The sequence below is a fragment of the Limulus polyphemus genome, unplaced genomic scaffold (assembly GCF_000517525.1).
Source record: "Limulus polyphemus unplaced genomic scaffold, Limulus_polyphemus-2.1.2 Scaffold5928, whole genome shotgun sequence".
In the NCBI taxonomy this organism is placed as follows: domain Eukaryota; kingdom Metazoa; phylum Arthropoda; class Merostomata; order Xiphosura; family Limulidae; genus Limulus; species Limulus polyphemus.
The window spans coordinates 32873-46799 of record NW_013671538.1 but is presented as its reverse complement, the minus strand read 5'-3'; the positions used below and the strand labels follow the sequence as shown (position 1 = coordinate 46799).

At 36.0% G+C, this 13927-nt stretch overlaps 1 protein-coding gene across 2 annotated transcripts in view; it reads left to right on the top strand.

Moving 5' to 3' along the window:
* The window catches only part of LOC106473147 (tektin-1-like), a 55703-nt gene that overhangs the window by 8958 nt on the left and 32818 nt on the right, over nt 1–13927 (top strand). For both annotated transcript variants that reach the window (XM_013933828.2, XM_022401638.1), the window contains exon 4: nt 1410–1538. In XM_013933828.2, coding sequence (XP_013789282.1) covers nt 1410–1538 — 129 coding nt within the window. The remainder of the gene's footprint in view (nt 1–1409; nt 1539–13927) is intronic.

Below are 13927 nucleotides of genomic sequence, written 5' to 3'. Positions count from 1 at the left end.
TATATATATATATATATATATATATACTTTTTTTGTCAAAAACCACACGATCAAATTTACATACAAATTTAACTTAAAGAATTTCATTCACACCATCTATTAATGACATTTCCCTCTTCTCCCTTATCCTTATTTAATACTTTGAATTCATTTTTATTACACTTGATGATTATTTCAGTAGAATCATAGATATTATTACCATTAATGTTTGCAGGTTGTGCTAAAATAACAGTTCTTTCCTATTTAGTAATGTTTAGTTTGATTAGTATGTTCAGCTAAAGGCAATGTCTTTGTATTATTAATTTGAACATTTATTTTGTGTTTGTTTTTATTCTATATTTTAAATTTCTTCTAGTTTCTTATATATAAGTATTTTCACATATGTGTTATTTTGCATATACCAGTTTTTTGCATTAAATCAATTTTATCTTTAATTAGATTAAGAAATTGGCTAACCTTGTGCAATGGTCTCTATATTGGAAATATATTTTGTTGTTATGTTCTAAATTGCTGCATTATTTGACAAGATAAACCAGGTAGAATATTTTATCTGTGTTTTTAAATTTCTTGACATTTCTATCAGCAATATCAAGATTAAAACTACTTGCTACTACTGCATAATTGATTAATAATAACTCAGTATCTTCCTGCTTATAACATAATTTTCAAATTCTATACACTTAAGAATAAAAATTAGTGATTTTTTTTAGTATTAGTGGGACAAGATTTTTAATGTGGTGACATAATTCCGAGAATGGTTTTCTATAAACAGAAGATACTTGCTAAAACATCTTAAAAAGATAAATAGTTGTTTTCTTCAAATTCTTTTGCAAGTTTAATAGAATTGTCAATGTTATTAAAGTAATTAGCAGAAATGGTTAATTCCTCTTTTTCCATATCAAAAATTTGTCATCAACACACCTTAACCAAATTTCCAGTTTTGTTTCTGCTTCTCTTAACATTTCAGCTTCAAAACTGTCAATGAATAAATCAAATAATAATGGGTAACCCACAGTTAAATTTTCATTCTGTTTATAAATGTGAATTTTTATCAAATGCTTCATCAAGGTTAATCATATCCATTATTTCTAAAACCAAATTCTTATTTTCTTTTCATTTATTCTCAAAACAGGCAATAGCTTTTTCCACAGGTACTTTAGTAAACAATGAAACACCCTTCTGTATTTTATTTTTATACAGTAAGTTATTAAGTAAAACAAAATCTTTTATTGTATTTTGAGATTGGGACAGTCTTATTTTTAAATATTTCTTATGTACTATTAAACATTATTTTTTTCTTTAATACAGTTGTGTTATTGAAAATTTATACATGTGTTACCCTAATTTTAACGTAAGAATAATGATGAAAGTATTATTAATATTATAGTGATTATTTCACAAAAATTTAGGAAAAGTCGAGAAGGCTTAGACCAAATATTTGATGAGCCACAAAAGCAACTACAACAGGACGTTGAATTGCTAACTGAAATAAAATTATTGCATAGCAGAATGCTTGAAGAAGTTAGTGCTCAAAACAGGTAAGAAAAGTTGTTATAATTGAAAAGCAACATAGTAATTTGATCCATTTATATTACTTTCTGTAAAACAGTTTTACTTTGGCCTTTGTAGGAGTTTTAAACGTAATGAATAGACAGAAATATTAATTTTTTTTACATTTAAATGTTACAATTTAAGTTCTTATAAGTTATCCTTCAAAAATTTAAACTTGTAGTGATCAATATGGGTCAGCTTTTATTTAGAATAATACTGGGAAAATAAAATATGTTTTATTTAAAAAACAACAATTAGTAGTGAATTGTTCTTGTTCTATAAAAATGTAATTTAACACTGGCATGGAAACTATAATATGTAGTTTAGAACTTGTAAAATTATATAACAGAAAAGAATAAGTAATACTTGTTACATGTCACTTTCTGGGTAGTCTTGGTTCTCCAAGTTGATTCATATTACTTTGTTTTCTAATGCTTGATATTCCTGTTTTAGACATTCTAAATGCCTAATCTGTGCATCTTTATTATCTGAGTGTACAAGTATCTTGGTTGGAAAAGGCTGTTACATACTCTTCCCAAAAGTGATCAGTTTTTGAAGACATCACATTATCCATAAAATGCCATACAATGTCAAAATGTTCTGACAAAATATATAAACAAGAGGGAATCGTCAATAACTGTGGCACTTGAAATTTTTTGAGGCAAGATTAGAATAAGTTAGAGACCTTTTTTTCCTTTTTATCAGCTATAATTTTTTGCACCAGCATGGGACACAAGTGTACCTGATTCAGTTTTATTACTCATCAGGATCTTTACCAGCTTAGCCTCAAATCGAAATTCTTTTAGGCAGCATTAAAGTAAATTAATCTACAAGACCTTGGGCGTGGTCCAATACATCAATCAAAAGGATTTGACCTCCTGAATCCAAAACTATAATTAGATCTCAAATCAGTCAAGAAATGATGAAGTTGTGAGGTAAAAGTTTGTTTGTTTTGAATTTCGTGCAAAGCTACACGAGGGCTATTTGTGCTAGCCGTCTCTGATTTAGGGCTACTCTTTTACTAATGAATAGTGGATTGACCGTCACATTATAATGCCCCCACGGCTGAAAGGGCGAGCATGTTTGGTGTGACGGGGATTCAAACCTACGACCCTCAGATTGCGAGTCAAGCACCCTAACCAACTGGCCATGCTGAGCCTGTAAAAGTTTGTACTTGAAAAATAACTCAGAGCCATTCTATGTGCCTCTATGCCATGACTAAAAATTGGGACTTTAAAAACCTGCAAATAGGGATCGTAAAAAAGTAAGGAAACAAGGCTGGAGTTACTGTAGACATTATTTACTCAAAATTCAAATCCCTATTTTGGATCCATGATGTTACCTAGAATTACATTTGGTGGAGTCAGTAAGCAAGTAAGAAAAATGTACAAGTAGAAAAGCAGGATTTTCAAGTAAAACATATGTGTCTAAAACATTGCTTTAAATAAACCTTTGTGTCTTTTAAAGTGATTATTCAAGAAGGTGTGTAATAAAATTTAATATTATGGGTATTGATTTTTTTTTACTCCTTCACTTGGTACATAATATAGGAGTTGGCTACCTAAAGACACTGATTGTATAGTGTAAAAAACATTGAGTATCTACGTGTTACAGTCATCTATTGTTGGTTGGTAATTCTGTTTGACCCTGTACTTCAACCTTTTAAAAGAACATCAGATATTTGTAAGAAAGGTAACTTCAAGAGGTAATGATAACATCATTTGGATTAGAATTATGAAGTTTTTTTAGCTTATGTAAAATACAGAAAACACAAATCGACTTTTTAATACTACTAAGACCTTCACAGTACCTTATTTAGTGTTTGGATGTAATATACCAAGCTGTTTTTGTTGTAGATTAGCAAGAAAATAATAATATGAATAAGAAGAAGAATGAAAATTACAATTGGGCCATTTTGAGTGGACTATCTTTTCCTTGTATAGTGTAACAAGTGTGCTTTTTTGTGCATTTTTATATGTGTACAGTTTTAGCAGCCAATAGTGAAGATTTTAAAGTGTTGTTTGAATTGAATATTTACTATTTAAGGTGCTTTTTGTTCAAATGTTCTATTAGGGTTTTGTGCAATTCCTTGCAAACCCTATTATGAACCTGTTCATGATACCTGCAATTCCATTGTGACTTTATATTGGTTGTGGTTGTCATGACTTGCTGATTTCCTTATTAAAAACATTTTAATATAACATACTCAACCCTCTTTAGTGAAGTGCCTCAGGGGTCATTGCATCTACCTTTGTTTTTTTCTTGCTTACATCAGTCTTATTGAATGATAAAAAGTCCTATAACCTGAGTACTTTCAAAAGGTAAACTGTTCTTCTTCAAGGACCCCAAAAAGAGAAAGGTCAACCTTTGGAAAGCATTTGGGTTATAGGGTTTTTATCATTTTATATTAAGACTTCTTGAATCTATGTGTTTCTTAAATCATCAGTGATTTTGATAAGGGCATAATTAGTAAATTAATAAACTTTTGGGTACTTCTAGCTCTATAGAAGATGTTGAGGTGCTGTTGAATGACTTGGATCATAAGGCTAGTTAGACAAATATATAGCAAGTGATCTTTCATTATAATAAATGTGAGGTGATTTGTTTGGGTTATCATAATTTGGATCATACAATTAATACAGATGGGAACTGACTCAAGAACATTATCTAGGCATAGGGGTGCAATATGTAAGCATATCATGCATTTCTACCAAATTGATTTAGGAATTTTATTTAAGTTTCACTTAATCTGATTCTATGTAGTTTTGGCATAAACGTGGTCCAGTTTTTATGTGCAATGGGTGAACTGATGTTCTGCAGAAGAATTATCGAATGTCCTCCAAGTCTAGTCTGGGAACAGTGGATTGCACAAATTTCGGTAGAAGGAGTAATATAAGTACCTCTGTCTGATGAGGGATGAAGTACAGATGTTGTTTTGTAATTATTGGCGATTGGCTATCTAGCTGTAAACTGGAATGGTGATAATTGTGGTAAATGAAGTGAAAATATCTGATATTAATGGTAACACTAGGGTTGCATCCATGGCACTGTGGCCAAAAGTGAGTATGCAGCTACCAACACATTGTAGATCTTTGTTGAAGGATTATGCAAACAATCTAGATGGAGTGCAGCAAAACCTATTTGGTGATTTATAGTTGAATATTCTAATGCATCTGTGGGAACAGCTGGCCAATCAGGCCAGGTAACAGAGACTCAGCACAACATAGATACAGGTGATACTCATCCAATAAGGCAGCCACTAATCTGGCTTTTCTGAAGTACTAAGGGCATCACCAACACTGAAATATAGTGGATGTTGAAAGGAGGAGTGTTCACTCATCTCCATTAGTGATTGTGAGTAGGAACAAAAAGTACACTGAGATTCTATGTTGATTTTAGATGGGTGTGTGCATGATAACCCATTTTGGCACCATTCCTTTACCTTGAATATTTGAATATGCTAGAAGGTTTCCTTTGGTTCAAAACTGTGCATATGGTATAAGTATACTGGCAAGATGAGCTGAATGATGAGAGCAGATGTAAGACTGCATGAAAGATAACTTGTATAACTTCTGCATCATGCCATTTAATCAATGAATTGTACCTGCCACTTTCAAGAGGCTAATGGAGCTTATGTTGAAGTGACTGCAGTGGGAGATATACTTGATCTAAATTTACAGTGTTTTGGTGTTTGGTCATGCATTTCAGTCTGTGGTTAAGAACTTTGAAATGGTATACCGGCAGATATATAAAGCAGTCTTGAAACTGAAACCCAGAAACTGCTTGTTCAAGTGCACAAAAATAGATTTTCTTGTTCACATTGTAGAAAGCTTTGAAGTCTCTTCAGACTAGGCATATTACCATTAATTTGTGATCAATTTCGTTAAGATAGCAGCACTAACGCATGCTCTCATTAAAGCCAAGGTGCACTTTGGATTGAGAAAGGAGTGTGTGTGTGTTGGTGGGGGGGGGGGAATTTCAACCTCTAAAGCTTACTTTGTTGATGCTTCATTGTAGCTTATCCATTATAAAGCAGTTGGATGGTGATGCCAGTAACAATGAAGTTAGGGGTTATTATTACAGTTCCAGGACAGAGTAGAACATATAATAGTGGATAATAGTCATATTTAACAACTGCTGAATGTAGAAACTGTGTGCTGAAGAAAGAACCTTTTGCTGTTGTGGTCTTTGTAAAATGCTATTTGTGTGGTATGAGGTCCACCATCCAGCTTGACCATGCTTCGATAAAGTGGCTACTGATCTTTAGAAACCCAGAGGGAATGATAGCATGTTGGATAATAACATTGCAAGAATAGGACTTTGCCATAGTGCATTGCCTGGGCCTGCAACACGGAAATGCAGATGGCTAATCACATTGCACAGGAGATCTTGTCTGTTTGTAGAATGTCTTGAGCCAGAATGTCATGTGGGAGTTGAAATCATAGTCATTTCTGCCATGGCAAAGGAAGTTGTGAACTAGGAGATTCCTTTGTTGGATGGATGCCAAGACTAACATTTCAGGAGCTCTTGGAAGAGTAACTGAAGGACTCTGACCTAGTATTGGTACTACATAACATGCAACAATGTAAACCCTGACAAACACTAATGAAGGAGCATAGCATGGATGCACCTAACCTGTGGAACTTGTACTGCCAGTTTGCATTATAAACCAAGCCATGCTTCTCTGACTGTGCTGCAGTTATTGGCTCCCAAAGCAGTATGATAAGAAATTCTCCAATTTTTATAACACAAATACTAGAGAGCACTTTTGCTAGCAATAGGAGTGTGACACATCCTCCTGGTGCAGCTGACTCCCTCTATATCTTCACTTCTCAATTTGGCATAGTAGTGTTCAGACATCTTTCATTTTCACTCATGTTTGCCTCAATTTTTTCTCTGTATTTTCTTGATAATTTGTGGTTTAATTTGAAATTTTCCACTCTAATTTTTGAATTATGAATTCACAATTTTAATTTACAACAATTAATATTTTTACTACTGTCACTGAACACAACCTGCAGTTTCTGTGGCTATGGGTTCCACTCTTTCTGCTGAGGAGGTTTACATCTTAGCTTGCCATACATTGGAGTCTGTCATGTGACCTGTTGTGTTTCCTGACACAAGAATGGATGTACCATTTTCTGGTGAACCTAGTCAGGACAGTGATGATTTAGATAGCTTATTCTCACTTCTTTCCTTTACTGTGCAATCCCAGAATTACACCTGTTGCCACTTCCAGACCTTCCTCCACCTTCCTTGATATAGTATTTTAGGAATGTTACCTTTTGTCTGTATCCTCTGTGTTTTATTATTCCTCACCTTCCCTCCCGCAAGACACCTCTTCCTTGTATTTTGTTTTTCCTACCCTCTCGAGATATGAGGGTCCTTGCTGGTCAGTTTAAAGCACAGTTATTTTCTGGGATCAGCGTACCTTGTCCCTCTCATTCCTGTGATTTCTATGCATTGACACAATATCTCATTAGGACTTCCCTTTTCTAGACTCACAGAACTTTGAGTCTATGATTCTTGTGCAGGGGTGGGGGGGCTTGGCCTTAATATTACTTTGGGGTTTACCAGGTCCACTTTTCCTTATTTATATGACTTTTACTACCCTTCTCCATTACTCTCCTCTATCCATCTCTTCTCTCAGTTTATCCACCATTCCCATGAAGGGTTTTCAGAGGATACTCATTCCCTCTTGTTTTCCACAGGTGACTGTTTTGTTCTGGCACAGTTGGGACATATTTAGCTGGGTTTTTTTTCACCTGTGAAGTGCTTTCACCATGGATCCTTGGGTGCTTCACGAGTTTTCTGAACCCCACTCATTTATTTCCACATTCCTTTCAATTTTCTTTGGGATCCAATTTCCTGCCATTGTCTACCTGAAGTGGTTCAAGATCTTCTTCACAAAGATGCTTTTCCTTTTCCCATTGCATTTTTTCTTCTCTTGTCCTTTCCCTCTTATTTCACTCCTTTCACCTTGTCCCACACCCCTCCCATATTGGAACCTCAATGTGGTTTTCCATTCCCTTGCCCAACCTCATTTTTGAACCCTTGGCTACCTGTTCCTTATACCACTTGTCCTTGAAAACCTATCTGTTCTTCCTTTTTTGCCTGGGATTGTCATTGGTTGGATATCTTTGCCTCCAACATTTCACTTATCCTTTTCCACCATACCTATGCTGTCCTTTTTCCAGGTAGTAGTTTTTTTTAAATATGGCGACACCTCATGAAGGGGACATCACATTCACACCTCTTTCACTCCCATTTTCCATAAGTATACCTGCTCCAATCCAGATCATTTTCTCTGTCCTGTTCATGCTCTCTGGTGTTATGTTGTCTGCAAGGCTTCCTTCTTTGGTTCATGTTTCTCCATTGGAACCCTTCCATTACCAGAGACATTTCCCTGTGAACCTTATGGGTTAGAATTGTCAACTTATTCAGTTGGATTATTCTTCCTTGTCTCCCAATTTCTGTCATATTTTCTAGATGTGTCATCTCATATTCTCCCTGGATGCAAACTTCTGTCATCCTTTGGTGGTTGGCATGTAGGTTACACCACACTTTTATTACCCATTATCTGCTTCATGTGGCTGTCTCCCCCTCTTTTAGATATTGATAACTGTCTATTGCCATTCTACACACCTCAGTTCAACTTTCAGTGGGTGAGTGTTTTTTCTCTTTTTTATTTCCATGACAGTGGCCCATTTTATATGTTGGATCCTGCTCTGTGGTGAGTGGTGCATATCCAGGTGTACTAATTCATAAATCTGTACAGTATGGCCATTAGGGTCTATAACACTCACTGTTGAGATGGGGTGTTACACAAGATTGCTAGAGGTTTCCTCATGATGTTTTGCTTGATAAATAAGGTCTGTCCCAGACCATACCAACTCATGGACTTTCATAAGTAAAACAGTGAATGAGGTAGCTATGCATCCATCCAGTCCTGGTTGAATAAATTAGGACCAACCTGTTTTTCAAAATAAGGTTTTATGGTCACCCATTGCACTTTCTCCAGTGTTGCATTCCTCCAGACTCCCTACTCCATTGTTCCCTCCTTCGAGTAGAATACGGGAGTCCTTGCCACATGCCAGTTCCTAGCCACAGTTGAGAATATGGCAGTGGTGTTCTGTCAGTGTAGGTGATGTGTACTCTCCTCCTACCACAGACCAGATGTATAATTCTTGATGCTGCTTGGTTTTGGACTGCACAAATACACCAGTTCACCCTTCGAACTGGGGTTTTCCTTCTTACTGCTGTCTGGATTTCGGTTCATAAGTGGCCAGGTGTTGGGTTATAGCAGGACCAGTCACCATGTGGCTAGTAGGGACCCTCCTCCTACCATGGACTGGATGATAACTTCCCAATGCTGCCTATTTTTGGACTGGAGTTGACCCGCCACATTGCATTCCCCCTTCTTACCATTTCCTAGATGTTGGGTTCCTCGGTGGCTTTATGCTGGTTGTGTATTGGATCTTCAAATGTACTTCCTGAATTTTCAAAACAGAAGTGCAATATCCCTTCCAATTCTGGGGTTTGATGTGGAAATGGTTGGGACCCCCCTATTGTGACCAGATGACAAGTACCTGATTTTGGACTGGAGTTGACCTACCCTAGCCATTGTACACCATCTAGTGCATCCACTTATTGGATGTGCATCTTCTATGCTCATCTTTGCGACATGTATCTTCTCTGTGGGCGAAGAGTACACTTGGTACAGATGTGGTGCAGTCTTCCATAGGTTTGACCCTATCCATTGAGGTTTCACATTCCATGGACCCTCTTTGAGTGCTTTCTGAAGAGTACTCATCTAGGTAATGTTTGCATTGGCATATTAACTGTTGGGAATGCTGCAACCTTTATTCAAAGTGTTGTGGATTACCATATGCTTACTAGGCCTCCTACTCCTGTCCCATCAGCTGATGTTCTTTCTCCTCTGTCATGAATGACCTATTGGACTACGAAGTTAGCCTGATTTACTTTGAGTAGTGCCTTATCATTCAAGGAATGACATTAACCTTCCATTATTTTTCTGAATATCATTCTCAGGTATGTTCCTTTCCTTATCTTTTGCCTGTGTCCTCTTTAGACCACCCTTGTTGTGTACATGGTCTTCGTCAGGCTCCCTTTATTCACCTGGAAGTCTTCAGTGTTGTTTATTTTCCACTGGAGATTAGAACTGAAGTTGCATGACTTCAGTCCTCACTATCTTCTCATGTTTTTTTTTCTTTATCAATCTTTCTCATCTATATCAATTCCTAGATTCTCCAAGGTTCACAAGTGAATCATTCCTCACTCTGATTTGGCATTTTTTATTAGGATTGTGCATGTCCAAGTTCGATGTTGTTGGCTGTTATCTGCACATTGCCACAGTAGTAGCACTATCGGCATTTTTGTGCACAAGGGTCAGGTACTGCAGTTCAGGGTTCTTACCTTCAGACTACCATCAGCACCATATGGGTTCTGCTAAATAATGCGACCTATTTCTCATCACCTCCATTCCCTAGCACTGTGTACACAGCATTCCATGGACAAGTGGTTACTACTGGCACCATCTCATCAATTGTCAGAATTTCACACCTGGATTCTACTTTCAGAAGCAATCAAGGCAGGTTGCATTATCAGAACTGAGACATCAGTTCACACTCCAAAACAATATGCAGTCAGTCTGGATATTATTTTCATCACGTATCTCAGTCGGGCTCAGTTGACTCCCCTCCAGCTACACACTATGGAACAGGAAGTCTGACTCTAACTCACCTCTCCTACCACTATATAGATGGTTCTTTCTCTTCAGTCCCTCATGCCTGTGGCATGAGTGCACAAGAGATCCCTTCAGTGATCTTGATTCATTGGGTCCCCCTATTTTCTTATATAGGATCATTCTCTTTGATCTCGAGGGGTGGTTAGATCAGAACAATACTAAATTATGGGTTCCTCTGCCACCACCTCATCCAGAGATCGATCTCTTCATGTATGACTCACTTCAGAGGTGGAATGCATATCTCAATGGTCAGGAATTATAGGGTCTATGTACGGATGATAAGGCTTCCCTATACAATGTCTTAGACCTTCTTGCCCTTCAAAAGGCAATGTCTCATGGTCTGAGCTTATTAAGGGGAAAATCGTCAGGCTTCACTCCAACAATTCCACAATTTTCCATTTAGGGGGCACTTGGTCCAGGACTCTGTTTTTGAACCTTGGACCTCCTTCCTCAGGACCACTCCTATCATATCACCCTACTTGCTTGCCACGTTCCACAGGTGATGACTTTGGTAGCAGATCAATTGTCTCAACCCAAACAGAATAGATGCTGCATCATGATGTTTTTCTATTGAATTGGTTCTCATTTTGAAACACTGATGATTGGTGGGTTGGCCACTCTTTGGAACACCCAACTACTGGCAATTTGGTCTCCAGTACCTCACCCTCAGGCTTTGGCAATAGATGCATTCAAACAGGACAGGATTACAACTCTAGGCCTTCCCTCCAATTTGTATCTTACACAAGGTACAAGTTATGATTTGTTCCAACCTATTGTCGTGTCCTGTTGATAGCACCGGATTGGCAGCTACACCCTGGTTTATGCTTTTGCAGTATCTTCAGGAATGCTCACCTCTTCCATTTGCTCTTTGGTCTTCTCTGTGAAGGCAGCCATGATCTGACATCATACACTATTCAGAAGCTCAAGCTTCAGGCATGGAGGTTATACAATTCTTTGCACAGTGTTGGGGTTTAATTTCTAAGATTGCCATGTATCTGTTTCAATCTTTGCTTAGTCCAGCAATGGACATTTATCAATAGAAATGACACACCTACTGGCAATGGTGTATTGAGAGAAAGTTGAACCCACTTTGATCAGAAGTGTCAACCATAATTCGTTTTTTCACCTGGATCTTGGCCAAGGACTTTGCATCTTCCACAATCGCTCTTTCTAACGCAGCCTTATTTATACTGTTCGATATTTGAGACAAAAATTCTTTGAGCTTCCTGTACTCTCTGGATTCCTCAAGTTGCTTTGGGTCATTTGTCCTAAATGACCATTCCAGTTACCTAACTGGTATATTACAGTTGCATTACATGCCCTTTCACAACACTTCTTTGTGACCTTAGCCTCATGTGCCATGTATCATCTTTCCCTGAAAGTTTATTTTTAGTTTCTGCTGACCTAGAGACATTGCCAGTCAGAATGGTTTGCGCTGATTGTCCAATCTCGAAATTACTATTTTACTCAATTATAGTTGCAATATTGTTTAATACCATGATTGATACCTACAGTCAAATTGCTTATTAGCATTGATGCTTGTAAACAATGCTTGAGGAAGCAACAAAAGGAATTAAATATTTTATTAACCATGTGTGAAAGGGTGAGGGTCAAAATGTGCATGTCACAACATTTTACAGTTACATTTAAAATTCAGTCAGACAATTTTATTGTGAATACAGTCAATAGATTTTCCATCAAAACATAGTTTATAAATCGAAGTTTAATATTATACAATTTTTAATTTCAGAAAATAATATTAAAATAAATTCTAGTTCTTCCTTTCTCTGTGTCACATTAACTGTCTGTGCTATAACTTCTCCCTTATATATTTTATATCATCCCTAATATGACTTTCAATTTCCAACAAATTAAAAACACAAGCTATAAGAAAAAATTGAACCTCCTACCAGCATAGACAGTTATCTAAACCATGTGCACTTAATTAATGAACATGTTTATAACCAATGGAAAGAGCATTCTCTCCTCTGTGAAATACTTTTTATGGCTATTTATTTTGATGGGCATACTTGCGCAGTTGGCTTTAGCAATTCAGAATTTTTTTTTTACCTGTTGGTACCTTAGATGTAAAGATAGTTACATTATATTATTTTTGGAACATCCTAAGCCTGAATTATTTTTTCGTTCTAAAATGCTAAATGAATTCTTATTTGAACAAAACTTAAGTGAAAAACTCGATGGTTAGCTCAGTTACAGTTCACAAGTGCAAGGATTTTGCTTATGGTATTTAAGACAGATGACTAATGGAATTTTGCTGTGATTTACTGCTTTTGAGGGGTAAGGCAAATTTTATCTTTTGTCTGCCTTGTGGTCTGTTTGTTTAAGGTTTTGTCCATCTTGATAGCCAACTGCCCATCCAAATAATGTGTGGATGAGTTGTTGGCTAAAAGCCTGCTCTGATGAGTTTCCACTGTATTTTTTCAGGAAGTTCCTTTTTACAATAGGTTTTTTTCAGTGATAATTTTATTTTATTTTTTATGGCTACAATGTAGTCTACTTAGACCTGGTTTTTATATTGAACACACATAACATGTTCTTGAATGTGAAAATTAACAGATTCTAGACTCCATCCTTCTATGTAAAATTTTCAGATGTTAAGTTAATATATAATAAGGCACATAAGACAGATAATGAAAGAAACAAAAAAAGCAGACTTATAAGCTGTTAATCTTAAATTTTAATAAATTCATTAAAAGTGATAAGGTGTTGGCATATCAGGGATTAGCCAATGTTACACAAATTTTTAATTCTAGGAGAGATCCAGGTGTTTACTGGTCACTTATCCATACTCTAATTATTGTAGATTATTAGTCTGTAGTAAAGAAATTCTACAAGAGCATTTAGATAAGTTTCATTCTATCACAGATAACGGGTATTTAGAAAGTGAAGGTCAACCTTATGAGTTTACTTTCTTTTACATGGGTAATGCAGTGGATCTGCTGTACTTGGACAGTAAGAAAGCTTTTGATAAAGAGCCATAAAGAATGTATCTTTTGGAGCAGAAGACAAGCTACAAATGGATTAAGAGATCTCTGGATGATGGAAGATAGATTGTTATAAATGGAGCAAAAGCATAGTGGATTAATGGTGTACCTCTGGGTTCTGTAGTTGGTCCTTTGTTAGTTCTTTTCTTTAACTCTTTGATGCTTGGGTGCAGTATACATTTATGGCAAAATTGTGTCATTCAGTTAAAAAAGTTAGAGAAAATGAACTTTTAGTCGTTTTTCCATACATTAAAAAAATACTGTAGATCTGAAATATATTTAATAAAAAAAAGTTTTAGTTACTTAATTTTGTACATAAAAACATGTTTACAATTTCGTTATTAATGAAATCAGCAATGTTTATGAACTTAATGAATATTTTCTGAGCACTTGTAGCCCTGTAGGAGAAACGTCAAAATATTGGTAGGCATATTTGCTCTTGTAACTTGAACAAAAGTGTATTTTTATCAATATTTAGCCAATCACTGTTTCTCAACCTTGGTTGTCATAGTGTGATATAATTTCTTTTACCTTAGCTTTAAGAAGTCATAGGTTACAGACATAAAACCAGTGGTGGGATTCAAATATTTTAACAACAGGTTCT